This window comes from Phoxinus phoxinus (assembly GCF_949152265.1).
Source record: "Phoxinus phoxinus genome assembly, chromosome: 4".
Taxonomy (NCBI): domain Eukaryota; kingdom Metazoa; phylum Chordata; class Actinopteri; order Cypriniformes; family Leuciscidae; genus Phoxinus; species Phoxinus phoxinus.
In genome coordinates, this window is record NC_136879.1 from 1614695 (window position 1) to 1642533 (window position 27839).

Genomic DNA, 27839 nt, shown 5'->3' on the forward strand with positions numbered 1-27839 from the left:
TTAGTCTGCAAATCAAGACAACATCTATGGATGTAGTCTCAGTACATGATATCAGTTTACCTTATTGGACCCTGGAGTGGACACCACTGGCTCTGGTACAGCATCATCTGGGCTGGTGCTGCTCGACGTCACGTCAGAATCCATCTTTGACCGCTTGCGGGGCTGAGGTGCACTTTTCCGGGGCCGCTCTCTCTTCTGCGGTGATGGGGCTGTCTCGGGCGGTGAACGCTCCTGTCCCTGGAGCGCCGTCTGGAAAAGCAACCGGTGCTCGACGGCCTGCTTCACCGACAAGTTTGTCACATAAAACTTGTCAGCCGTGCGCACGTCATGGCACATGAACTTGGCCAGCTTTTCTCTGTCTTCAGATGCGTGCGTGAACTTGGCCTACAAACACAGAGGAAAAGAAGGGAAAACAAAGGAAAATTGGTAAGATAAAACATTACGCAGTGATAACCAAAAATATGTGCTCATGTGAGAAGACACTTACGTGGCTGGCAATTGACGTTCTTACGTCAGTGAAGGTCGGGCATCCAGGGAGGGCCATCTCCTTCCACGCCTCCTGGAAATAGTGATTAAAATTTTTACACGGGTTGGGCTGCGAGGTAAAAAAAAAGAATTTGGCATCCTCCCCGCCCGGTAGTTTGTCCTTTAAGGCCAGAAACTGATTCGCCCAGGCGTATTCATGGTCGAGAAGGGCAATCTGTGCTGGCCCAAACGCTCTATTGGTCTTGTGGCTGCATACCTGATCACACACACACACACACACAAAAAAAGACAGTTAAGAACAGAACAGATAAATACAAGTCCCCAAAACATTTATGTATATAAATGACAAACACTCACGTTTATGACATGCGCCTTCTCATTGTGTGAATATCGTGCCCCCTGCACCTCCTGGATAGTCATGTTGGTCAGGACTAGGGTTGGGAACCGAGAACCGGTTCTTATCCAGAACCGGTACTGTTTTTGAAGAAATACTGGAACCGTGTGAAATTCATAGGTTTCGGTTACGAAAACGGTTCTGGTGGGGGAAGGGCTGGAAGCTTATCCGCTTAGCGACGTCTCACCTCATATTAAAATAGTAATGAATTCACTGAAAAGCCCTCGCGCTACTCAAATACGTTTTGCATCAAATATCAACGCAGAGAGAGAGAGAGAGAGAGAGAGAGAGAGAGAGAGAGAGATAGAGAGAATTAAAGACAGTCAGAGCTGCACGATTAATCTTTAAAAGATATCGATTCAAACACCCACGCGATCTTATTCCTAAATAACAAAAACCTCACCCCTGAACATTCAAATCTGTTTGCGCTGTTGTTGACCCAGAGAGAGCAGTTGTCAATATGAAATGGCTTTACTATCAGTATCGATATTTATGTTACAAATAGTCAAATGATCACAGAAGTACTGAGATAAAAGTTTATAATTCGAGTATAAACACTGATGTCTATGGTAGCAACCAAAATATTGTAAATCACCTTCGCTGCCTTCAGATAACGAGTGTATCGATTACATCTGATGCTTCAAAACATTCATAAAGACGCAGTCCGTAACTTCTTTGTGTTCAGAATTTACAAAATGTATAGAATGAGCGAGTGCATCATGAATGCCTTTTTTTCAAACCGTGTTTTTGTCTTATCCTGAATTACTACGTTAAGCCTGCAATAAGCGTTTATACTTTGACTATACTTTAGACTGGTGGATCGCAGCCGCTGCGGAGTAACGTTAGCCCAGTGCCTGCGTGACTCGTCATAGACATAAATAGAGAGAAGTAGCTCCGGCTACAATGTTCTTCCGCAAGACGCGAGCAGTTCTGTTTATTAACTGCTAGAGCGCTGATTTATCCAGTAATGAAACAAGTAAAGTCTTTATGAATCAATCATTCAAAACTATTTAAAAAATAATCTGTTCTACACATTCAAGCATATTCTACCCCTTCTGAGAGGTATTCTCCACTGCTGGAAATAGAGTAAGCTAGGAGAGGTCCCAAATTATTCTAGAGAATGCAGACATTTTTATTTTCCTTCAGAAAAAATATATTTTTTTTGCAAAAATTGCTTAATAATATGTTGAATTTGTTGACATTACCAGTCTGTTAAACTCATTTGACAAGTATAAGAAATAAACACAAAAGGATTGTGGATTTTTCACTTACTACTATTTTTTTATTAGTTGTTTTAATATTTTTTTATTGAATGGGAACCGGAACCGGAATCGTTTGGCGTAACCGGAATCGGAACCAGAAACGATTTCTTACGATTCCCAACCCTAGTCAGGACACCTCCCCTGTGGCCGTAGAGGGACGCCAGGAAGGCCGAAAAGTGAACCATAGAAGCGCCACAGGTTTTTGTACGAGGGGTCCCTCTCCAAACTCTCTAAAAACAATAACAACGAGGAGCTAAATGTTTACAGTTAACTCCTTGAGAGTACAAGTTGAAATGTTTCAATAAAAAAAACTTACCCAGAAGTTCAGGGATGGCTTTTGATGCCAGCTCCTGGCACTTCAGGAGGGTCGCCTTTGACAAAACTCTGTCCTCCTTCCAAACCTTCACCGCCACCTGATGGATGGCCACGCCCACTGCCCATGCTCTTCAGGACCAGGCGCATCTCCCGGCGCAGCCCGATGAGGACAGTCCTACTTAGGCGGCAGGAGGTTGGAGGCGTTTCAGAAATGTAGTCAATGAACTGGGCCACATTCTGGGCATAGTGCTTCACAGTTGTCTCTTTCATGTAAGACTGCCTAAGAGAAGAGATCCATCTGCACACAGACCAAAAAAAACAACAACATCAGAAATCAGGAAACACTCAATTCAAAGTACCATCACATACGCAAACTGTCTTGAAGTGCACAGATCGGCTGATCCTGTACAGAATTAGGTTTGCAGCAAAAACACAAAATTCAAAAAAGAATCCCATTAGAAATATATTTGACAGCATCACATCACAGCTGTTAAAAGCGCAACATCATTAGCCTTACAACTTCAGGACCACAGACAGCTCTATTTTACTATTTAAACTTCAGAACACAAGAAAAACAAGACTTACTTATGTATCCTTGATGTCTCATTTAAAAAGCACAGGCTGGCGAGGTTTGTCTTGCCTTCTGACATATAGCCAAGAAATTTCTTTATTCTATCAATCTTCCCGCTCACATTTTCCCTCATCTTGTAAGAAGGATCCGGGCCTTCTTGGTGGCTCCTATATTCTTCCAGCAGCGAATCTGTACACAAAGAATGAGGAAAATAAAGAGACTGTCAGCACAGTCAAAGCCTTTCATAAAACATTTAACACACACACACATATTTAATCGAGATTAATCGCATCCAAAATGAAAGTTTGTGTTTACATAATATAACCTCCTTTTTAGCACCCGGTACCGCCGGGTAACAGTTTTGAGGGCACCTGACAGGGTGTCGATTTGCTGATTTAAATCGCTGATCTGTGCCCTCATCTTTGCTACTCGGCGGTTACAAGAAGTATTACCGCAGTCCTTGTCCTCCTCATCCTCCTCAAAAACTGGCACAACGTCTTCCTCCACCAAGGGGTATTCAACAGATAGCAGGTCGAGACCATTGGCACCTCTGGCTGAGACGCCCTCAACGCACTCAAGATCTCCAGCACTCTTACCCGCTTGCTGGACTTCACGTATTCGTCCTTGGCTGCCTCGGATATTTCACAATGCAACTTCATGCGACGGTCCAGGCGAGAAGTGTCCTTTCCACAGCCAGGCACCGGACAGCGTCCTTGGCGGATGTTGACCCTTCCGGACTCCAAAGAGAGGAGCAATTTCCTCTCTTCTACATTTCTTACATTATGAAACATTTTTAAGTGTTGGCCTAGTCGTCCAAACAAACGGCAACACAACGGACACAATTCTACAGGCATGGCTGATAAAATCAGAATAAGAAGATTGCTGAGTTCAGGATACCAGTACTGCTGATGCTGAAGGTTCAGGGATCTAGAGAGTTGTGTCATGTAAAAACTCTGAACAGAGGACTTGTCTCATGAGTTCCCTCCCACTGAAGGCATAATTTGAATATAACTTAAAGGAAGTTACAGTGCAATTACTTTAAATTTGACTAGGGTTGGGAAGGTACAATTTCAAGTAATCCACGGTTATTACATGCAAAATTACTTAAAGTTATACTAGCAGGTGCGTGCTGATAATTTAAAGTAAATCAATGCAACTACATGCACCTTACTTCAAAACTGACTAGGGTTGTGCTTATGTAGCAGTATGCATTCGCTCCGATTATTAACACTAACTGGATGGTGATTTAGCTCTAATTATGAGGAGTATAAATGTGGTGAGTGCGCGTTACCTGGGAGGGCATCACACGTGACGTCACGTCCTTGTTGTCATTCCGGCGCGGTGTTTAGGAGCTAGAGAGGTAAGAGCTGCAGGCTAGCGACTCTTTTGCAAGTGATCCCTGTGGCACTGAGTGATCTGGACTTCTTTGTTTTAGTGGACGGGAACTAATCGACATTCACTCGGCCGCGCTCATTGTTGTGCAAGCTTCCGGTAAAGCGGACGAGTTTTGCGGTGCGTTAATATCGTGTTCCAGGTATGGTTGCCATTTTGTTATATTTAATGCATCTTTCCGACCTCAAGTCCGCCTGGTGAGTTTCTTCTTTGTCTTGTTTTAATCCAGGTGTCTTCCATATGCCTGGTTAAAGTTATGGTGGGTTGTTCGTTACTGTTACTAACTGGATGCTCGAATCAGAGACCCAGTTCAACATAAGCTGCTGTTTGACCATCACCCCGTCACGTGACCGCTACTAGACTAGCGTATGGATAAACTGCGACTGCATAGTTTTGTGCTGCTGGGCTATGTAATTTTGCCCTAAATGGGTAACGGCCCCACGACGTCATCCGTTCTCTACGACACCACTAACATTAAACTGGTGGGGATGCTTTCATGACCCAGGATTTGATATTGGCCGATCTGAATGTAAAGGGCTATAGTTAGTGTGGCTTTCTGATACTCATTACCCTGTCATCACTGTTCATTTTAGCTTTGATTCAAGCTCTCATTCCTTGTTTATTTTTTTTGTTGATGTCCTTGTCAGGTGAATTTTGTTTTGTTAATTTCTTTTTTTTTTTCTTTTTGGACTGAAGCGCGATCTTCGTGGCCCTTGTACGATAGACACAAACACCTGGTCTGTATTTTCTACTTCTGTCCAGGATATTTATCCTACTGTTTTCTTTAAGAGTACCCTGATTATAAGCGGGCAGAGTTGGGTATAGTTACTTTGGAAAGTAGTTAATTAGGTTACAACGTTACCATCAATTAAAAGTAATCAGTTACGTTACTGCGTTATCTATTCATAAAAGTAACGCGTTAGAGTACTCATGCGTTACCAAAAATTAAAAGCCGTTTGCAGCGCCTCACACATGCTGCAGCTTGATTGACAGACACGGCCCCCTTTAAATGCACCTAGAAGTCGTGACTCCTGGCAATGAATAACGTCAGTCATCCGACTAAATTAACACTGCAGGATAACAATAACAGGAAAGACAGTCATAGGCTATTCCACATAGCGTTTTATTTATTTATTATCACAGAACATATTAATCAAAATTCACACCTTCACAGCCCGGGTAGTAGAGATGCGCGGATGGGCTATTATTTCAATAAAAAAATCAATAATTATAATGGCGATATTATTTCAGTATAGAAATGAAGACATCCCAAGTCTATCGGAAGTTCCGGGAGTCTCCCGCATATTGATAGCGGCTCACTGATGCCCGCGAATTAGTTAAAATCTCCCGGAATCTAGAGCGAGCGCGCCCGCGAGACAGAGACTGTGCTCCAAACCGCGCAGCGCGTGCATGGCAGAGCGGGGGAGAGAGAGCAAGAGACTGCGCGCGTGTGCCTTAATGAAGCTGGAGGGTGGTGGGGTATTGAAGCGCAGAAACACTGTCTTGATCCTGAAGAATTTTTTTTATTCGGGATTTTCCTTTCCTTAAAATAACGGATTACTTTTTAAAAAAAATAACGAAGTTACTGATTACTTAACGCACAAAACTAACGCGTTAAATTACACATTTCACGAAAAAGGTAATTAGAGTACTCTAACGCGTTACTTTATAACGCGTTACCCACAACACTGTAAGCGGGGCAGGTGTAGTGTAGAACAATGCTGTGAGGTGATCACTTGGAATGTATCCTTCTACATGTGCTGAGAATGTTTGTTATCGTCCTAGTCTGAGATAACTGTGTATTTGGGCCTAACCATTGTGTTTGTGTAGTTTCTTTTTCTTTTTCTTTCTTTTCTTTTTTTTAGGGTTTATGCTTTGTTTACCGTATTGTTTAAGTCTCTGATTGTGTTGCTTGAGTTTTATGTGTGTGTGTTCTTTGTTGTAGGCCTCTGCGGCAAGGAAAATAAGGGCGGCAGCCCTCCTCATTTTGGTGGTGGGATTTTGGAGTGTTTGCTGTGCCACACGGAGGGGTTCGACCGAGTGCAGTGTGAGTGCACGTGTGTGTGTGTGTGTGTTTTTTTCTTTGTTTCTTTTTTTTAGGAGAATCAAGAGGCCCATCTGGGTTGAGTGACTTTGGCTGCCGACCCCGATTTCTGTCGTCAGGGCTGTTTAATTTTGATTATTGTTGTTGATTGTGTTTTTTTTTTTGTCTTTTGCGAGTGTTTGAATCATTTTATTTAATAAAAGTGATTTTATTGTTTGCCTATCTCACCCATGTCTCTTCCCTGACTCCAACCGAGACGAGTCTGTGAGCCTTGTGTGCTCCTAGCGTGTCTAGGGCGATTCCCTGGTAGTAAGCCCCCAGGGTGTGGCGTAGTTGGTTTATTTATTTAGGTGTCGCTGTTTCGGAGCCCGATCGCCACAATCTGGCGTAGTCGTGGCAGGGTTCGGTTGGGTGGTCAAAGGTAGAGACAGGGGTGTGAAGTTGTTTTGTTTCTTTTTCAGAACAGTGGTGACTGGTTCGTGAGTATTTTCTTGGGCCTTCATGGTAAGTAAATCCTCTGCTTAATTATGGAGGACGAGTTACAAGTAATGAGGGATTTAATAGCCCAACTGAGGGCCGATAATGAGAGACTGTTGCAGGAGCGGCGACCAGTTGGGTTACCTGATCCTGGAGCAGCCTCTTCTAGCGTAGCACCACCAGTTATACCACAGTTAGTCGGTGCTGGGGTGACGGAGAGACTAGTGTTTATTCCACGAGATCGACGTTGTCCTAAATTCAGTGGTACCGTTGGTGTCCGTATTAACGAATGGGTAGAAGAAGCCCAAGCATGTATGCGCGTACGTAATCTTTCTCTTGCAGATCAAGCGTTCTTTCTGTTTGACCATCTTGAAGGTGAAGCTCGTGAAGAGATAAAGTATCGGCCAGAAATTGAAAGAAACGATCCTAGTAAAATTATTTCGGCATTGCGTGAAGTGTACGGGTGTTCTGAGTCGTACGTTGCTTTACAGGAAGCCTTTTTTTCTAAGTGGTGGTGGAGTTGCCATAAGTAACTTCTGGGATAAAGTAACAGGACGTCCATCTAGATTAAGGTTGTATTGTAAGAGGTTTTGTGGGCAGTTTTTTGGACCAATCAGTAATACCTCCGTTTTATCTGAATTTAATAGAAGAAAATTACACGTCATCCAATATTTTATATCTTTAACACACTCTGTCATTTTAGATAATTTAGTGTTATCATCTTGTAACACTCTGACTTAACTAACCAGCCGAGTTTACAAAACATTAGGATCGCCTGTTCCCTATATGGATAACTAATTTGCAAGAGATCGCAATTAACACCACGAGATATGTTTTGCCAACCTCCTCCGTGTATTTACAACTTCACAGAATAAATAACCCCCCATACAATCATAACTTATACACCACCATACAACCAGTTGAGAATGTGTGTGCGTGTAGATGCGTGCGGAAAGTCATATCGTCCAGCGTGTATTTACAATGTTAGGATCAGCCTCACCGGTATCAATGTCAAGTCCGCGAGCGTGATCAATGAAGTCGAAAACTGTCCTAAGTCCTCCAAACAAAGTAATCCTGGCAGCGAGCCCACTGAAATACTCCCGGGAGGATCGGCGACTCGGCGCTTCCAGGACAGTCAACCACCAGATAATCCACACACACACCGTCAGGTTTGTGAATGAGAAAACGCTTCTCCCGATGACCGGCATCCCGGTTCCTTATAAGGCCAAACTCTTAGTCATTTCCTGTTTACGTGACAGGCCGAGACGTGACGAAGCGTCACGCACAGATCTCGCGTGAACAATAATGCGGTTCCCAACACACAAAAGAAAAGGCATACAGCATACAGAGGAAAGGCAACAAGGTAATACTTAAAGTGCCACAACATATTTAGTTATATGGCACTACCCTTATTTATATCTTCCCTTTATGTGGCCACGCTACATAGATCCCCCCCCCCCAGCCTTCGGCATAGGAGGAGAACGTCCGTACCAGCGTTTTAAGTTCACCACATTTACATTATCTGTTTTAAGTGGAATGCCCCAACTCACAGTGTAATTTATTGGCCCCATTCTTTTTATTACTTCAGCTGGACCCTCCCACTTGGGCGCTAGCTTGGCAGAAAATCTACTGGAGGCCGATGAGAGAGGGTGAGTCTTAATCCAGACTAGATCACCCGGCTTGAATTGCGCATCCTTCCGTCGGGCATTATAATATCTAGCTTGTCTGGATTGTTGTACCCCTACTCTGAATTTTACCTCCTCTGCCATGTTCTTTTGACGTTCGACTAGAGTATATGACATTTGGTCAGGGGTGGGAGGCCTAAGGATCAACCTCTCCAGAGGTCCATGAAGCTGACGCCCCAACATTAACTCAGCCGGAGCTCTACCAGTGGTCTCTTGGTGAGCTGTATTGATGGCGAACCTTAGCTCCGGCAACCACTGATCCCACGTCTGATGATATTGTCCTACATAGGACGCAATCATGGTTTTTACAGTCCTGTTAACCCTTTCAGTCAGGTTGGTTTGCGGATGATAGCTGGTGGTAAGTTTCTGGATACTTCCCCACGACCGGCATAGTTCAGATAGCACATTGGAGGTGAATTGTGCTCCCCGGTCCGACACCAGGTATTTAGGCACTCCCCATCTGGTGAAGATTTCCTCTCTAAGAATTTTAACTATTTTCTGTGTCTTACTATCTCGCAAGGGGAACAGCTCTACCCACTTTGTGAAATAGTCGACAATCACTAGAAGGTAGGTGTTTTGTTTTTTACTCAGAGGAAACGGACCCATGAAATCCATCCCCAATGTGTGTCCCGGTTCATGTACCTGGGTATGCTGTAGGAATCCGCTAGGTTTGGTGTTGTCATGCTTGTATTTTTGACATACCTCACAACCCTTGACGTATTGCCATACGTCTTTACGGACAGATGACCACCATGCTACTTCCAATAGCCGCAACAAGGTCTTAAGACGGCCCAGATGTCCGCCTAACGGGTTATCATGGAAGTAATGCAAAAAACCTGGTATCATCTCCTGAGGCACTACCAACTGGAATCTCTCTCCAGTATTCTTGACCGGTATCCGCCGATATACCACCCCCTGATGTTCTTCGAAGGTGATCCGCTGATCTTGAGCCTTACGGGTTTGGTGGGATCCCCGCAGGAGAGCAATGGCCTTGTCTCTACTTTGGGCCTGCGAGATTTCTCCTAGAGTGTGAGGGATGTCTGAAGCACATTTGTGTGTAGTTATGGTCATACAGGGCACACTGTCTCTCTCCACTGGCTCGTAAGCTCTAGACAAGGCATCTGGCCCCAGATTGAGACATCCTCTACGATGATGCACCTGGAAGGTGAACTGTTGCAGTCTCAGTGTCCACCGGGTTAACCGTGAAGAGGTTTTGGGGCAATTAAAAGCCCACGTTAACGCAGCATGATCACTATAAATGTCAAAAGGCCTTCCTTCCAGATAATGTCTCCATTTTTCCACTGCCCAGACCACTGCGAGACACTCTTTTTCAGACGTAGAATAGTTTAATTCTGGTCCTCTCAAGGTTCTGGACGCATAGGCTATTACCCTTTCCCCCTCTGGTGTAAGCTGGGAGATAATAGCCCCTAATCCAACATCACTGGCATCAGTGTGAACCTGAAAAGGTTGACTGAGGTCCGGTTGCATTAAGACGGGTGGATCTTGCAATCTCTGCTTGATAGTCTCCAGACTGAGTTGGCACTCAGGAGTCCATTCCCATTTTACCCCTTTCTTCTTTAGATGGTTTAAAGGAGCAGTGATGTCAGCAAAGCGAGGAATAAACTTGTGGTACCAACCCGCCAATCCCAAGAAGCGTTGGAGTGCTTTAAGGTCTTTAGGAGGAGGATATTCAGCCACCGCCTGGGTCTTTTCCGGATCCACTTCTACTCCTCTCTCCGACACCATGTGTCCCAGGAATTTTAGGTGACGTTTAAAGAAGTGACACTTCTTCATGTTAAGAGTAAGTGAAGCCTGGTTTAGTCGGTGTATAATGGTGTTCAGGTGTTGTACATGTTCTTTCATGGTCCGGGAATAAATTATAATGTCGTCAATGTATACAAAGCAAATCTTCCCCCTCAATTCCGCTAGGATCTTCTCCATCAGCCTCTGGAACGTGGCTGCGGCATTCCTGAGACCATACGGCATAGAGCGGAATTGGTAGAGCCCCTGGGTAGTGATAAAGGCAGTTTTACTCTTACTAGCCTCCTCCATTTCCACTTGCCAATATCCTGACCGCAAGTCCAATGTACTGAACCAGGAGGCGCCTTCCATGGATTCCAGTATGTCATGGATGAGTGGCATTGGATATGCGTCAGGTAAGGTTTTACTATTCAGCCTCCTATAGTCAACACAGAACCTGTAAGTCCCATCCGCTTTGGGTACCAGGACTACGGGTGATGCCCATGGAGAGAAAGAGGGTTCAATGATGTTGTCACGTAGCATATGTTCGACTTGCTCGTCTATAATTTTTTTCTTGAATGGAGAAACTCTGTAAGCCCTAGATTTCACAGGCATTTCATCACATAAGAAGATCTTGTGTTGTTCTACAGATGTTCTCCCGAGCAGCTTGGAAGTGGTATGAGGCCAGGTCTCGATCAGCTTCCGCAACTCTTCCTGGTTGTCAGAGTCCCAGTTGGGAGTAACTTCAGCAACTGGCGAAGCGAGAGATGGCTGCCATGTTGAAGGTAAGGCGTAATAAAGACTCACTGTAGCAGAAGTGTGTCCTCTTTCCCCTACCGGAATCGTAGCCACTCCAGGATTTATGGTAGCCGTTATAAAAGAGTGATACATATAACCTTTGCCCACTTTCAGCCCATATCTACCTTGGCCCACATCCACGATAGCTTCAGTGGCTCTGAGAAAATCCAAGCCAGCAATCAAAGGAAATGCCAGGTGAGCATCCTTCATGATATACGTATCTACTTTACATACTTTCTCATGCCAGTTGTAACAGACGGTTTGCTTATTGAAAGCTTGATGGACCTTCCCGTCAGCCATAATGAACCGTTGAAGGGGGACTGGATGAGCAGCATTCACTTCACCCCCTAACTGCATCCACAGATTCTCTTGCATCAGGGTGTACGTGCTCCCTGTATCCAGTACAGCCTTTACGTCTTGGCCCCTTATCGTTACCGGCACTACCAGAAGGGAACTTATAGGATGCGGTTGTGCGATCGATAAGCCAGCCAGGTTTTTTGAGGTATTACGTTCGTTTGGTCTCTTATGGGTCTTTTCTCTCCCATTCTGACTGTCTACCTTCTGCCAGTAATCCTTAGCTCCCATGCAGTCTTTTTCCACCATCGAACCCACTTTAACCAGTTGGTCCACAGTTTTCACTGTTCCCCTTAAACAGCCTGCAACCCTGGGGTTGGTATTGTTGAGAATGCGGCTCACCATCTCTTCCTCAGACATATCCGGCTTCCACTTAAGACAGAGGGCTCGGTAATCATATGCAAAATCTCTTAGGCGCTGACGTGGCTGCTGAACCAGAGACCTTAACTTATCTTCCACTTCGGCAAGATAATCGTCTGGTAAAAAGGCATCCATAAGTGCCTCTTTGAAGGATTGCCAATCTGTCACCTTACTCCTCTCTGCTTTCCACCAGCTCAGCGCGGGTCCTTTCAGAACCGTGCTCAGGGTGCCAACCAGCTCCACACTGGGAAGGGGCCTGATGTCGAGATAGTTCTCGCACTGTTCAATAAAGTTGAGCACATCTGAAGTCTCACAGGCCTCACCAAAAGAAGGAAACTCCAACCGAATCGGTGGCCGACCACAGAAGGATGAGATATTGGGAACCACTGGAGGAGTAGGCACCATAGCTGAACCAGACCTTCCAGGAGTTATATCATACGTAGCATTGCCAGTCTTAGAAGGAGAAAATTTGACTCTAGAGGCTGACATGGAAGTTCTATAATCAAGATCCGATGTTACGGAGGTAGCGGGAGTATAGGGCTGTAATCTAGAAAGAGAAGGACTACTGGTGAATCTCAGTTTTTTCATTTGAGTCTCCCATCTTGCATCTCTTCTCAGGAAACAATCAAAAATCGCCCTCTCCAACTCTTCTATGGAACGGTGGAACTTAGCCTCTAAATCTGCCAAACCAACGTCCACTGCCTCCCGGAAACTTGTCTCACGATTAAGTGTACTTTCAACTGTCTGTTTAAAATCAAGTTCATTTGTCTGTACCGTAGCACTAAGGGCCAATAAATCCACTTTGAGTTTGTCAATCTCAGTTTGCATTATTTGAACAACATTTCCCTTCAACCCACAGCTTTCATCATCATCATCATCATCATCATCGTCAGCTTTTCCCTCATCATCGGAAAGATACATTGAACTAAGCATAGATGTTAATTCCCCGGTAGGATTACGTCTAGTTACGAATGGACCTGCAGTGAAATCTGCAACTGGGGTCTCACCCGAACCCCTTCTCACTCCCGTTACATCATAATCAGGGTTATCAGTATTTACAAACAGAGGATGGGTGTCATCATCATTTACATTCTGCACCATTCCCTTATCATCCACATTTGTATCTCCCTCCATTATTATGGACACACGAGGAACAACAATATATCACATAGAAACAGAACGGTCCCCGTACGGGCCACCACTATGTAACACTCTGACTTAACTAACCAGCCGAGTTTACAAAACATTAGGATCGCCTGTTCCCTATATGGATAACTAATTTGCAAGAGATCGCAATTAACACCACGAGATATGTTTTGCCAACCTCCTCCGTGTATTTACAACTTCACAGAATAAATAACCCCCCATACAATCATAACTTATACACCACCATACAACCAGTTGAGAATGTGTGTGCGTGTAGATGCGTGCGGAAAGTCATATCGTCCAGCGTGTATTTACAATGTTAGGATCAGCCTCACCGGTATCAATGTCAAGTCCGCGAGCGTGATCAATGAAGTCGAAAACTGTCCTAAGTCCTCCAAACAAAGTAATCCTGGCAGCGAGCCCACTGAAATACTCCCGGGAGGATCGGCGACTCGGCGCTTCCAGGACAGTCAACCACCAGATAATCCACACACACACCGTCAGGTTTGTGAATGAGAAAACGCTTCTCCCGATGACCGGCATCCCGGTTCCTTATAAGGCCAAACTCTTAGTCATTTCCTGTTTACGTGACAGGCCGAGACGTGACGAAGCGTCACGCACAGATCTCGCGTGAACAATAATGCGGTTCCCAACACACAAAAGAAAAGGCATACAGCATACAGAGGAAAGGCAACAAGGTAATACTTAAAGTGCCACAACATATTTAGTTATATGGCACTACCCTTATTTATATCTTCCCTTTATGTGGCCACGCTACAATCTGGTCTAGATGAAATATATAATTGAGTGTCATCAGCATAACAGTGGAAACTTATTCCATGTTTTCTTATAATATTACCAAGTGGCAGCATATAAATTGAGAATAGCAGGGGGCCTAATACAGATCCCTGTGGCACTCCATAATTTACTGATGTTATCTTTGATTTTTCCCCATTTAAATGGACAAAATGGTAACGGTCTGATAGGTACAATCTAAACCAGCTTAATGCCTGTCCCTGAACACCAGTGTAATTTTGAAGTCGATCTAAGAGTATTTTATGATCTATAGTGTCAAACGCAGCACTAAGATCGAGTAAAACTAGTATTGAGATACAGCCTTGGTCAGAAGCTAAAAGTAAATCATTTGTAATTTTAACCAGCGCAGTTTCTGTGCTATGATGTGGCCTGAATCCTGACTGAAACTTTTCATAGATATCGTTTTCTTGCAAGAAAGAGCACAATTGAGCGGACACAACTTTTTCTAGTATTTTAGACATAAATGGAAGATTTGAAATGGGTCTGTAATTTGCTAGGTTATTTGGATCTAATTGTGGTTTCTTAATAAGAGGTTTTATAACTGCCAGCTTGAATGTTTTTGGAACATGTCCTAAAGATAGAGACGAGTTAATAATATTGAGAAGAGGCTCTTCCACTACAGGTAACACTTCTTTCAGTAGTTTAGTGGGTATTGGATCTAATAAACATGTTGTTGGTTTAGATGCAGTTATAAGTTTATTTAGCTCTTCCTGTCCTATAGTTGTAAAGCGCTGTAGTTGTTCTTGAGGGGCGATAATTGAGGCTGAATCATAAGACGCTGTCAAAGATTGTACATTTACAATTGTGTTTCTGATGCTTTCTATTTTCTCAGTGAAGAAATTCATGAAATCATTACTATTAAAATGTAACGGAATATTTTGTTCAGGTGATGTCTGTTTATTTGTTAATCTAGCCACGGTGTTAAATAAAAACCTTGGATTGTTTTGGTTATTTTCTATTAGTTTGCGTAGATGCTCAGACCTGGCTGCTTTTAGAGCCTTTTTATAACGTGACATACTGTCTTTCCACGCGATTCTAAAGACCTCTAAATTAGTTTGTTTCCATTTGCGCTCTAAGTTACGAGTTTCTCTCTTGATAACATGCGTAGCACTGTTGTACCATGGTGCTTTAGTTTTCTCTCTAACCTTTTTTAATCTAATTGGTGCAACAGTTTCTAATGTACTAGAGAAAATGGTGCTCATACTGCTAGTCATTTCCTCTAGTTCCTCTGTTTGTTTGGGTTCACTGAGGAGCGGAGATAGATCAGGTAAGCTATTCAAGAATCTATCTATAGTAGTTGGAAGGATTGTTCTGCCTGGTCGATAACGTGGAGCAACATGACACATTTCAGCCGTACGTAGTATGCAAGTTACCATGTAATGATCAGTGATATCATCACTTTGCGGTATAATATCTATATCGGTTGGATCGGTTCCATATGATATAATTAAATCTAGAGTATGATTAAGACGATGAGTGGGACCACTAACGTTTTGCTTGACCCCAAAGGAGTTTAATAAATCTGTAAACGCAGCTCCTAACGCATCATTTGTGTTATCAACGTGTATGTTGAAATCTCCAACAATTATTGCCTTATCGGCATTGACCAATAGATCTGAGAGAAAATCTGCAAACTCTTTTAGGAAATCAGCGTAAGGTCCTGGCGGTCTATATACGGTAGCCAAGGCTAGAGATAATAGGGATTTCTTTCTTACATCTAGGAGCGTAACATTTAGAACAAGTACTTCAAACGAATTAAACCTGTGGCCTGTTTTCTGAGTAACATTAAGAATATCTCTATAGATTGTTGCAACACCGCCGCCACGACCAATCAGACGGGGCTCATGCTTATAACCGTATCCTGGTGGAGTGGACTCATTAAGACCGAAATAATCATTTGGTTTAAGCCAGGTTTCAGTAAGGCAGAGTACATCAAAGCTATTATCAGTGACCATTTCATTTACAATAACCGCCTTAGGTGTAAGCGATCTAATGTTTAGAAGACCTAGCTTTAGAAATTGTTTTTGTTCACTAATATTGAGATTTTCTGGTTTAATCACAATTAGATTTTTCTTAGATCCTGCAGTAGATTTATTGTTTGGCCTCACTAAACGAGGAATAGACACAGTTTCTATATAGTGTTCTACACTGGTACTTATATCAATTAATTTGGGACAGCAAAGAATGTGATTTGGACTTTGACTTACTAGTCATATGGTGTGTAACGTCTTGGAGATGTTGTCCGACAGAACAGCCGCTCCGATTCTGCTGGGGTGCAGGCCATCAGCACGGTAGAGCCTAGGTCGCTCCCAAAACAGATTCCAATTATTTACAAAGAGCAGTCTCTGTTCATTACACCATGACATCAACCATTCATTTAGTGCAAACAATCTACTGAACCTTTCTTGTCCTTGTCGGTACGTGGGAAGCGGTCCAGACACGACGATCTTTGCTTCAGGCGATGTTCTGCGTACCGTCTCGATCAGGCTCCTGTAGTCCCTCTTCAGAACCTCCGTCTGCCGCAGCCTGATGTCGTTCACCCCCGCGTGCAGCACGACAGCTCCGACGCGCTCGTCACCGTTCAGGATCTCGGGGACCTGCGCAGCGACATCGAGAACACGAGCACCAGGAAAGCAGTGAGTGCGCACCATACCTTTACCTGAGGTAGCGCGGACATGCCGGACCATGGAACTGCCGATGATCACAGCGTCGTCGCGTTCCGTCTCGCGAAGAGGGGAGAAGCGGTTCCGGGTGGAGATCTCGAAGACCGGGAGGGGCGGAGAGGTCCTTGCTCTGGTCCTGGCTCGTGTCTTCCGCTGTGGCATCATCCAGGGTCCATGGTGCTGTGTCGGTGTCGGGGTAAACGAAACCAGGGGTGCTCGGGTCCTGTGCAGAGAAATACACGGAGTAGAGGAGGCCGGAGTCGAAAAGTTACTAACCACTGACTTGTGAGCATCGGCGCGTGATGCTTCAAGCGCTGATCGTCGGTCTCGCAGCTCGGCCTGCCTCCCCAGCAGATCACGGATCTGCTTCTCCACGGACTCCAGCTCCAACCGCACCGAATGCAGCTCAAACGTGTCCTCACCTGCACTCAGAGGTAGACACATATCCGATGTATTCGCCATTATGACAGATGAACAATAAATTAGCAGTGATGCTACCAATATCACTACTAATTTAGGACTGAAATCATGGATAGAACCCGTATCCTTCCAGTGATTCGAGTGTAAATAAGACGGTCGATAGGCGAGACCACGCGTGCAAATGCTAGCGGGCTAACTTAACGTTAGAGATAGTAACGGAAGTTCGGAATATTGGATATAACCAGCGATATCAAAGCAATCCGATTGTTTTTTATAGAGAGTAACGTTAGTATCGGAGATATGTTCACATGCTCACAAACTAACAGTTAAGCAATTCGAAACACAAACTCCAAACACAACCAAAGCGGTTCGAACACAGACACAAACTTCAAAAACAAACAAGTGATTCGAAGCACAAACACAAACTTCAAAAACAAACAAGTGATTCGAAGCACAAGCACAAACTTCAAACACAAACAGAGCGATTTCAGTGATTCGAGTGTAAATAAGTGTAAATAATACGGTCGATAGGCGAGGCCACGCGTGCAATGCTAGCGGGCTATCGTTAGAGATAGTAACGGAAGTTCGGAAAGTTGGATATAACTAGCGATATCAAAGCAATCCGATTGTTTTTTATAGAGAGTAGTATCGGAGATATGTTCACACGCTCACAAACTAACGTTAACAGTTAAGCGATTCGAACACAAACTCCAAACACAACCAAAGCGGTTCGACCACAGACACAAACTTCAAACACAACAAGCGATTCGAAGCACAAGCACAAACACAAACTTCAAACACAACAAGCGATTAGAAGCACAAGCTTCAAACACAACAAGCGATTCGAAGCACAAGCACAAACACAAACTTCAAACACAACAAGCGATTAGAAGCACAAACACAAACTTCAAACACAACAAGCGATTAGAAGCACAAACACAAACTCCAACACAAACAGAGCGATTTCAGTGATTCGAGTGTAAATAAGACGGTCGATAGGCGAGGCCACGCGAGCAATGCTAGCGGGCTATCGTTAGAGATAGTAACGGAAGTTCGGAAAGTTGGATATAACTAGCGATATCAAAGCAATCCGATTGTTTTTTATAGAGAGTAGTATCGGAGATATGTTCACACGCTGGAAAAATAGAAAATGCTCGTTTCTAAATTAGTGTAAAGAACAAAATCAACGATTTATGAATCAAGTCGACGGAGCTTCAAACACAAACACGCCTTTATGTGCCTTTGGTCAATGTAGGCACGGCGGATGTGGTGCTTTACCCCACCACAGTCATAGGTGAGTTGAGGGAAGTATATTTGACCAACTTGCCTGTTGGAGTGGCTGAGGTTCCCTCAGTGATCGCACAGGTTGCGGCTGGTGGTGTTTCAGGTACTCCCGAACTTGATCAAATTGAATCTGTTGATTTGGGTGGGTTATTGGTTGAGGAACAGTCACAAGTTAAGGCTCTACTTCTAGAATACCAGAATGTGTTTTCGATGCATGAGGGAGATCTGGGTTGTACTAGATTGTTGTCCCATGAGATCCCGCTAACTGATGACGTTCCTGTCCGACAGCGCTATAGGCGAATTCCACCTTCGGAGTACGAGTTGGTAAAAACTCATATTAACCAGTTGCTGGACTCCCAGATCATCCGAGAGAGTTGTAGCCCTTACGCGTCACCCATCGTGTTAGTTAAAAAGAAGGATGGCAGCCTCCGCATGTGTGTCGACTATCGACAACTTAATTCTAAGACGCGTAGGGATGCTTTCCCCCTACCAAGGATCGAGGAGACGTTGGATTCGTTGACAGGGGCTCGCTGGTTCTCCACGTTGGACCTAGCCAGCGGGTACAATCAGGTCCCTGTCTTTGAACCCGACCGACCAAAGACCGCTTTTTGTACTCCATTGGGGCTTTTTGAGTGGAATCGCATGCCCTTTGGCCTTTGCAACGCCCCGAGTACATTTCAGCGCTTGATGGAGCGACTTTTTGGGGATCAGAGACATCAAACAGTCTTATTGTACCTCGATGATATAATTGTATTTTCTTCCTCAGTGCAGCAACATCTGCAGCGATTGAGAGTAGTGCTGAGTCGCCTGCAGGCTGAGAATCTGAAGGCCAAATTGGACAAGTGTGCGTTCTTTCGTGAAGAAGTGAAATATTTGGGGCATGTCATTTCTGCCCAGGGGGTAGCGACGGACCCGGGTAAGATTGAGGCTGTAGCTCAATGGCCTCGTCCGTCCACTGTGTCAGAGCTACGGACCTTTTTGGGCTTCGTGAGCTATTATAGGCGCTTCGTGGAAGGGTTCGCGAAGCTGGCCACTCCATTGCATAAATTGGTAGCCGAAGCGACGTAAGGGAACCGGGGCTGTTCGTGGACATTTGCCCATTCATTTAAGCTGCCATTGGACGCTTAAGCACTCGGAGGGATCGCTGCACCAAATGGACGCCCATTTGCCGCTTAAGTCAATGGTGAAATGGACACTTTGCGTTTTCGAGGGGTAAGGCGTAGCAATGCACTGCATTGCCCATAGGGCCCTGTATGGACACCTCTAGGGGACGACCACGCTCCATCGGGGGTGTCCACGGACGGCCTACGAAGTCCACGGGGCCCCAGTGTCCAAGAACTGCACATACCATCCCCCTAACAGCCTATTCTTCATCCTTTCGTCCACGGAGTGCGTTACCATCCCCCTAACAGCTTATTCTTCATCCTTTCGTCCACGAAGTGCGTTAGGTGTCCCCTGACTGCTTAATACCTACCATAGTCTTCCTCTTGTCCACCAAGTGCCTATCTGTCCCCTAACAGCCTAAAATGTCCACGGACAGCCTAAACATCCCCCTTACAGCCTAAATGAAGCCAGGGGGGCGGGGATCGATCCCGGACACGCCCCCTGTCCACGGACAGCCTAAACATCCCCCTAACAGCCTAAAATGTCCTCGAGGAGCCTAAATGTCCCCCTAACAGCCTAAAGTGTCCACGGACAGCCTAAACGTCCCCCTAACAGCCTAAAATGTCCACGAGGAGCCTAAACGTCCCCCTAACCGCCTAAAGTGTCCACGGACAGCCTAAACGTCCCCCTAACAGCCTAAATGAAGCCAGGGGGCGGGGATCGATCACGGACACGCCCCCTGTCCACGGACAGCCTAAACATCCCCCTAATAGCCTAAAATGTCCACGGACAGCCTAAACGTCCCCCTAACAGCCTAAAGTGTCCACGGACAGCCTAAACGTCCCCCTAACAGCCTAAAATGTCCACGGGGAGCCTAAACGTCCCCCTAACAGCCTAAATGAAGCCAGGGGGCGGGTATCGATCTCGGACACGCCCCCTGTCCACGGACAGCCTAAACATCCCCCTAACAGCCTAAAATGTCCACGGACAGCCTAAACATCCCCCTAACAGCCTAAATGTCCACAGGGAGCCTAAACATCCCCCTAACAGCCTAAAATGTCCACGGACAGCCTATCCGTCCCCCTTACAGCCTATCTTTTATGCAAACTTTGAACGGCTATAACTCGGGGGCCCGGCCACCTAGCGACACCAAACTCGGGTCAAAGTAAGGTCCCGAGGGGCCCTCTCCAACGTGCCCTATCCCGTGCTTCTAGCGCCCCCACAGGCCGATATACGGGGGCCAACAGGAAAGGGTGCACTTCGGAAGGAAGGGTCCCAGAGGCTCGGGACTCTGGGGTCTGAGAGGGTCCCTGGGGGACCCTCACCACCCCGAAGGACGACCCGCTGGGACTCGTCCTTTCCGAGATATTGACCGTTTTGTCCAAAAGTCCCCTATGTATAACCGGGTGTATCTTGGGAGTTAAGCCAAGTTAGAGCTCCAAAATCCGGGCATAAGGAGGGCCCTTAGGGTCCCTTCATACGCCACCGTCCCCAACTCCTGAGCCTTTCCGGTTCCAAGATACGGCCACTTCCTGTCCAGCTTTGACCGGGTTTATCTCGGAAACCAAGCCGACTTGGAGGTCCATACTCCGGGGTTGGGGGGGTACCCATAGGCCCCCCATGACCCCAGAGTATGGAGCCCAAAGTCGGCTTGGTTCCTGAGTAATGCCCGGTCAAAGATGGGAATTTGACCGGTTGTATCTCGGAAACCAAGCCGACTTGGAGGTCCATACTCCGGGGTTGGGGGGGGTACCCATGGGCCCCCTATGACCCCAGAGTATGGAGCCCAAAGTCGGCTTGGTTCCTGAGTAATGCCCGGTCAAAGATGGGACTTTGACTGGGTGTATCTCGAAAACCAAGCCGACTTGGAGGTCCATACTCCGGGGGTTGGGTAGGCACCCATGGGCCCCCCATGACCCCAGAGTATGGAGCCCAAAGTCGGCTTTGTTCCTGAGTAATGCCCGGTCAAAAACAGCATCCCACCTGTAACTTAATAAGCTACTCACTGGACTTCACCACATGTGATGAAATCCCCCATTCTTTACAGGGATTCACCCGCTGAAAATTTCTAAGTCAAAAACAGCATCCCACCTGTAACTTATTTGACGGTGCCCCTGTGAGCAGTTGGTGGACAGTATGATTTTATGCAAATTATGCATAATTAATGGCTGTAATGTACATCAGTGTGTGGAGCTGTGTCCCTTGAGTGGTGTACAGTAGGTTTCACCTCATAAATTACAATTTTCAGAAAATCAGACCCAAGGTTCCTGAGGATCCACTTTCTCCAACCCAAGGTTCCTGAGGATCCACCCGCTGAAAATTTCTAAGTCAAAAACAGCATCCCACCTGTAACTTATTTGACGGTGCCCCTGTGAGCAGTTGGTGGACAGTATGATTTTATGCAAATTATGCATAATTAATGGGTGTAATTCAATTCAATTCAATTCAAGTTTATTTGTATAGCGCTTTTCACAATACATATTGTTTCAAAGCAGCTTTACAGAAAATGCATTTCAAAAATATACACACAAAATACAGTTAGTTAATCATAAAATTTAGGGCATAACATATTGCCGGCATTGGGTCGTCTCTTCACAGGCGTCGAGTCGTCTCATCACAGGCGTTGGGGCATCTAAAGTCTCCATGAGAGGCTGGATACATAACTGGAGCTGACGAACTCTATTTGAGTTATCTCGGGACAGGCGTCCCGAGATAACAACAAAAAAGGCAGATGGGAAATAATTAGCGTAGCTGCTGTTCATAATATGAATGAATTTGATCTGATTTAACTGTAGTATAAAAGGTATGAGATGCATCATGTGAATGCTTGGCTAAAGAGATGCGTCTTTAATCTAGTTTTAAACTGGGAGAGCGAGTCTGAACCTCGGACAATATCAGGAAGGCTATTCCAGAGTTTAGGAGCTAGATGTGAAAACGCCCTCCCTCCTTTAGTGGACTTAGATATCCTAGGTACGACCAGAAGCCTCGAATTTAGCGATCTTAAAGAGCGCGATGGATTATATGGCGATAGAAGATCTCTTAAATACACAGGAGCTAAACCATTTAGGGCTTTATAGGTCAGTAACAATACTTTGTAGTTGATACGGAACCTAATAGGTAACCAGTGTAGAGATGATAAAATTGGTGTTATATGATCATATTTTCTTGACCTAGTAAGAACTCTAGCGGCTGTATTTTGGACTAACTGTAGCTTGTTTACGGAGGATGCAGGACAACCAGCTAATAAAGCATTACAGTAATCTAGTCTCGAGGTCATGAATGCATGAACTAACTTTTCTGCATCAGAAACTGATAGCATATTACGTAGCTTAGCAATGTTTCTAAGGTGGAAAAAGGCTGTTCTTGTGACATTTGAAATATGATTTTCAAAAGACAAGTTGCGGTCTAGTATAACACCCAGATCTTTTACTGTAGAGGATAAAGTAACAGGACGTCCATCTAGATTAAGGTTGTATTGTAAGAGGTTTTGTGGGCAGTTTTTTTGGACCAATAAGTAATACCTCCGTTTTATCTGAATTTAATAGAAGAAAATTACACGTCATCCAATATTTTATATCTTTAACACACTCTGTCATTTCAGATAATTTAGTGTTATCATCTGGTCGTGATGAAATATATAATTGAGTGTCATCAGCATAACAGTGGAAACTTATTCCATGTTTTCTTATAATATTACCAAGTGGCAGCATATAAATTGAGAATAGCAGAGGGCCTAATACAGATCCCTGCGGCACTCCATAATTTACTGACGTTATCTTTGATTTTTCCCCATTTAAATGGACAAAATGGTAACGGTCTGATAGGTACGATCTAAACCAGCTTAATGCCTGTCTAAGATCGAGTAAAACTAGTATTGAGATACAGCCTTGGTCAGAAGCTAAAAGTAAATCATTTGTAATTTTAACCAGCGCAGTTTCTGTGCTATGATGTGGCCTGAATCCTGACTGAAATTTTTCATAGATATCGTTTTCTTGCAAGAAAGAGCACAGTTGAGCGGACATAACTTTTTCTAGTATTTTAGACATAAATGGAAGATTTGAGATGGGTCTGTAGTTTGCTAGGTTATTTGGATCTAATTGTGGTTTCTTAATAAGAGGTTTTATAACTGCCAGCTTGAACGTTTTTGGAACATGTCCTAAAGATAGAGACGAGTTAATAATATTGAGAAGAGGCTCTTCCACTACAGGTAACACTTCTTTCAGTAGTTTACTGGGTATTGGATCTAATAAACATGTTGTTGGTTTAGATGCAGTGATAAGTTTATTTAGCTCTTCCTGTCCTATAGTTGTAAAGCACTGTAGTTGTTCTTGAGGGGCGATAATTGAGGCTGAATCATAAGACGCTGTCAAAGATTGTACATTTACAATTGTGTTTCTGATGCTTTCTATTTTCTCAGTGAAGAAATTCATGAAATCATTACTATTAAGATGTAACGGAATATTTTGTTCAGGTGATGTCTGTTTATTTGTTAATCTATCCACAGTGTTAAATAAAAACCTTGGATTGTTTTGGTTATTTTCTATTAGTTTGCGGAGATGCTCAGCCCTGGCTGCTTTTAGAGCCTTTTTATAACGTGACATACTGTCTTTCCACGCGATTCTAAAGACCTCTAGATTAGTTTGTTTCCATTTGCGCTCTAAGTTACGAGTTTCTCTCTTGATAACATGCGTAGCACTGTTGTACCATGGTGCTTTAGTTTTCTCTCTAACCTTTTTTAATCTAATTGGTGCAACAGTTTCTAATGTACTAGAGAAAATGGTGCTCATACTGCTAGTCATTTCCTCTAGCTCATCTGTTAGTTTGGGTTCACTGAGGAGCGGAGATAGATCAGGTAAGCTATTCAAGAATCTATCTATAGTAGTTGGAAGGATTGTTCTGCCTGGTCGATAACGCGGCGCAACATGGCACATTTCAGCCGTACGTAGTATGCAAGTTACCATGTAATGATCAGTGACATCATCACTTTGCGGTATAATATCTATATCGGTTGGATCGGTTCCATATGATATAATTAAATCTAGAGTATGATTAAGACGATGAGTGGGACCACTAACGTTTTGCTTGACCCCAAAGGAGTTTAATAAATCTGTGAACGCAGCCCCTAACGCATCATTTGTGTTATCAACGTGTATGTTGAAATCTCCAACAATTATTGCCTTATCGACATTGACCAATAGATCTGAGAGAAAATCTGCAAACTCTTTTAGGAAATCAGCGTAAGGCCCTGGCGGTCTTTATACAGTAGCCAAGGCTAGAGATAATAGGGATTTCTTTCTTACATCTGGGAGCGTAACATTTAGCACAAGTACTTCAAACGAATTAAACCTGTGGCCTGTTTTCTGAGTAACATTAAGAATATCTCTATAGATTGTTGCAACACCGCCGCCACGACCAATCAGACGGGGCTCATGCTTATAACCGTATCCTGGCGGAGTGGACTCATTAAGACCGAAATAATCATTTGGTTTAAGCCAGGTTTCAGTAAGGCAGAGTACATCGAAGCTATTATCAGTGACCATTTAATTTACAATAACCGCCTTAGGTGTAAGCGATCTAATGTTTAGAAGACCTAGCTTTAGAAATTGTTTTTGTTCACTAATATTGAGATTTTCTGGTTTAATCACAATTAGATTTTTCTTAGATCCTGCAGTAGATTTATTGTTTGGCCTCACTAAACGAGGAATAGACACAGTTTCTATATAGTGTTCTACACTGGTACTTATATCAATTCATTTGGGACAGCAAAGAATGTGATTAGGACTTTGACTTACTAGTCATATGGTGTGTAACGTCTTTGAGATGTTGTAATGTACATCAGTGTGTGTGTACAGTAGGTTTCACCTCATAAATTACTATTTTCAGAAAATCAGACCCAAGGTTCCTGAGGATCCACCCGCTGAAAATGTCTAAGTCAAAAACAGCATCCCACCTGTAACTTATTTGACGGTGCCCCTGTGAGCAGTTCGTGGACAGTATGATTTTATGCAAATTATGCATAATTAATGGCTGTAATGTACATCAGTGTGTGGAGCTGTGTCCCCTGAGTGGTGTACAGTAGGTTTCACCTTATAAATTAACATTTTCAGAAAATCAGACCCAAGGTTCCTGAGGATCCACTTTCTCCAACCCAAGGTTCCTGAGGATTCACCCGCTGAAAATTTCTAAGTCAAAAACAGCATCCCACCTGTAACTTATTTGACGGTGCCCCTGTGAGTAGTTCGTGGACAGTATGATTTTATGCAAATTGTGCATAATTAATATCTGTAATGTACACCAGTGTGTTGTGTTGTGTCCCCTGTGTGGTGTACATTAGCATTTACCTAAAAAAAACACTTTAATTATGAAAAATAGGTTTATTTGCAGAAGTATGTGATCGCAACATGGAAGCAGATGAGCAACATATTTATACATTGTTCAGGATAGATGTCTGTTCTGACATGCAGATCAAGGCAATGATTGAAGATGAAGTAAGCAGATGACTAAAGACAAGTTGTTCAGGTAGGTATCGTGCAGGTAAGGAGTCCGGTAAGTGCATGTAGGTGAGGGCATTATGGGAATTATGGGAAATGTAGTGAGGAGTTGGTGACTTTCTGGTGACTGCATGTGACAAAGTACACAATAAGTGAGTAAAAACCCTCACCATTTATCCGGGCTTGGGACCGGCACTGACACTGCACTACTTTGTGTAATGTCAGAGGCTGGGTTAAAAAAGGTTTTTTTTTTTTTTTTTTTTTTTTTTTATGACACTAACATATAAAAACTAAAAGTTTGTTAGAAAATTAAATATAGATAAATAAAAATGTAACTTTAAAAGTTAAAATTTTTGAAAATCAAACATAAATACACATACTAATACTAAAAACAAAACAAACAAACAAACAAAATATAAATATTTATATATATATAAAATATGTGTGACTGGGGCTTAATCGTCCAGCCACTCGAGGTCTAACCCCTCCCCTCGGAAGGATTTTCGGCTGACCCCATAATCAAATTTAAGCTCCTCGTCCACAGTGATGTTCTTCAGGGCCTTGAATAAAACAATGACCTTTTCTTCCCCGTTAAAAGTCATTTTGCAGCTGAATGGCTTTACATTGGCCGACTTGGATGAATGATTGATGCGGCGGCCAAAAGTGTCTATTACTGGGTGACAGCTGCAGGGAAAGGTCTGGGCATCCACACACAGACCGTTCTCTCCGGATTTAAAAAAGAAAAGGTACCCTGCCTCTCCATTTAGATCCTCCATCATCGATCTCCCCTCAGATGCTGTGATGACATTGCCGTGGTAATCACAGACAATGTCACCACTGGCAAAGTTTCTGGTGGCAACCACTCCTGTAATTAGGAAAACATTACATTTTGAATTACTGAATATACTTTGCATGTAGACCAACGTTTCAGGATTTAATTCTAGTTCTTGGTGCAGTTAATGGCTGTTAAAAGGTACAATTTACATTTTTGTATTTGCTTGTCTTGAAAATAACTGAAAGGTTTTCTTACCGAAACCTTTGGGAGGACCAAAATCTTTGATGGCAAGACCTGTCCAAGCCTGCTCAGCCACACAGTGCTGCACATATGGGTCGGTTTCGACCTTCTGCTTGGAGGCCGGCTTCCACATGCTCACGACCTCCTCTGCTTTCGGGGAATTGGTCGTCCACCCCTCCTGACCAATTAGCCTTGCCACTTTTGCGGCCGAAGGCCTCCGCAGACTGAAGTAACCTGAAAGACAGAATGACAAGACTTTACTCATGCAAGTCATTTGTCACAGTGAATCAATGTCGAATTAATGGGTGACATTGCTGTATTGATAGATTTGGAAACTTACTGACAAGATAGTCTGCCCTTAGAGCATATTGGGAAGCCCGCTACTTATCATAAAAGGCCCTGTCTCCAGAAAAGCCAGAGTCACTGCGCTGCCTCTTAGATGGAGGCTGGCCCTGCAGTGAGACAGGGAACACCTCCAAAAACTTGTTGAAGGAACGGCGCGTGCTGGTTTCAGCAACTGCTGCTGTCCCCTCGTCCGAACAAGTCCTGCATAAGTGGGGAATACAATATTTAGAGTAATATAATGTACAAATAGTGTTTGTGTTATATCCTTGATAAATTAAGAGACATACCCAGCCATAGAGGATATGAGCTCGGCTGCCTCCACCAAGTCCTCATCAAGGACCGCACAGGTGCTATGGCCCAAATATAAATTGATTGCCTCCTGTTGGTGTGCCGACAACAGTTTGGCGTCCACCACAACCGCCCTCCGCACGTCCTGGCTTTTTGACATGGTCAGTTTATACTTGTTGAAATAAAAATTTAAAGGAAATGTTAATCGTGAAATGACTGTGACTGACAAGATGTAACTGAGTGCATACATTCAGACATGTGCACATGTATCTGTGTAGGTGTGTACATTGAGTGGAGGATGTTCATGTCCTTGGAGACACTGTGGACCGCATGACCAGAACAGGTCAGAAAAAATCGGTTGCAGCCTTTCTCTTGATTGAAAATGTGAG

The 27839-nt window shown here is 44.0% G+C and overlaps 2 protein-coding genes across 2 annotated transcripts in view; one reads left to right on the top strand and one right to left on the bottom strand.

Moving 5' to 3' along the window:
* LOC306996786 (uncharacterized protein) overlaps positions 1-17320 on the bottom strand; it is a 49517-nt gene extending 32197 nt beyond the window's left edge. Inside the window, exon 1 of the mRNA XM_079609681.1 lies at positions 16048-17320. Coding sequence (XP_079465807.1) covers positions 16051-16965 — 915 coding nt within the window. The 5' untranslated portion in view covers positions 16966-17320 and the 3' untranslated portion in view covers positions 16048-16050. The remainder of the gene's footprint in view (positions 1-16047) is intronic.
* The window catches only part of LOC306996787 (uncharacterized protein), a 135145-nt gene that overhangs the window by 23670 nt on the left and 83636 nt on the right, over positions 1-27839 (top strand). The gene's annotated exons all lie outside the window — the stretch shown is intronic.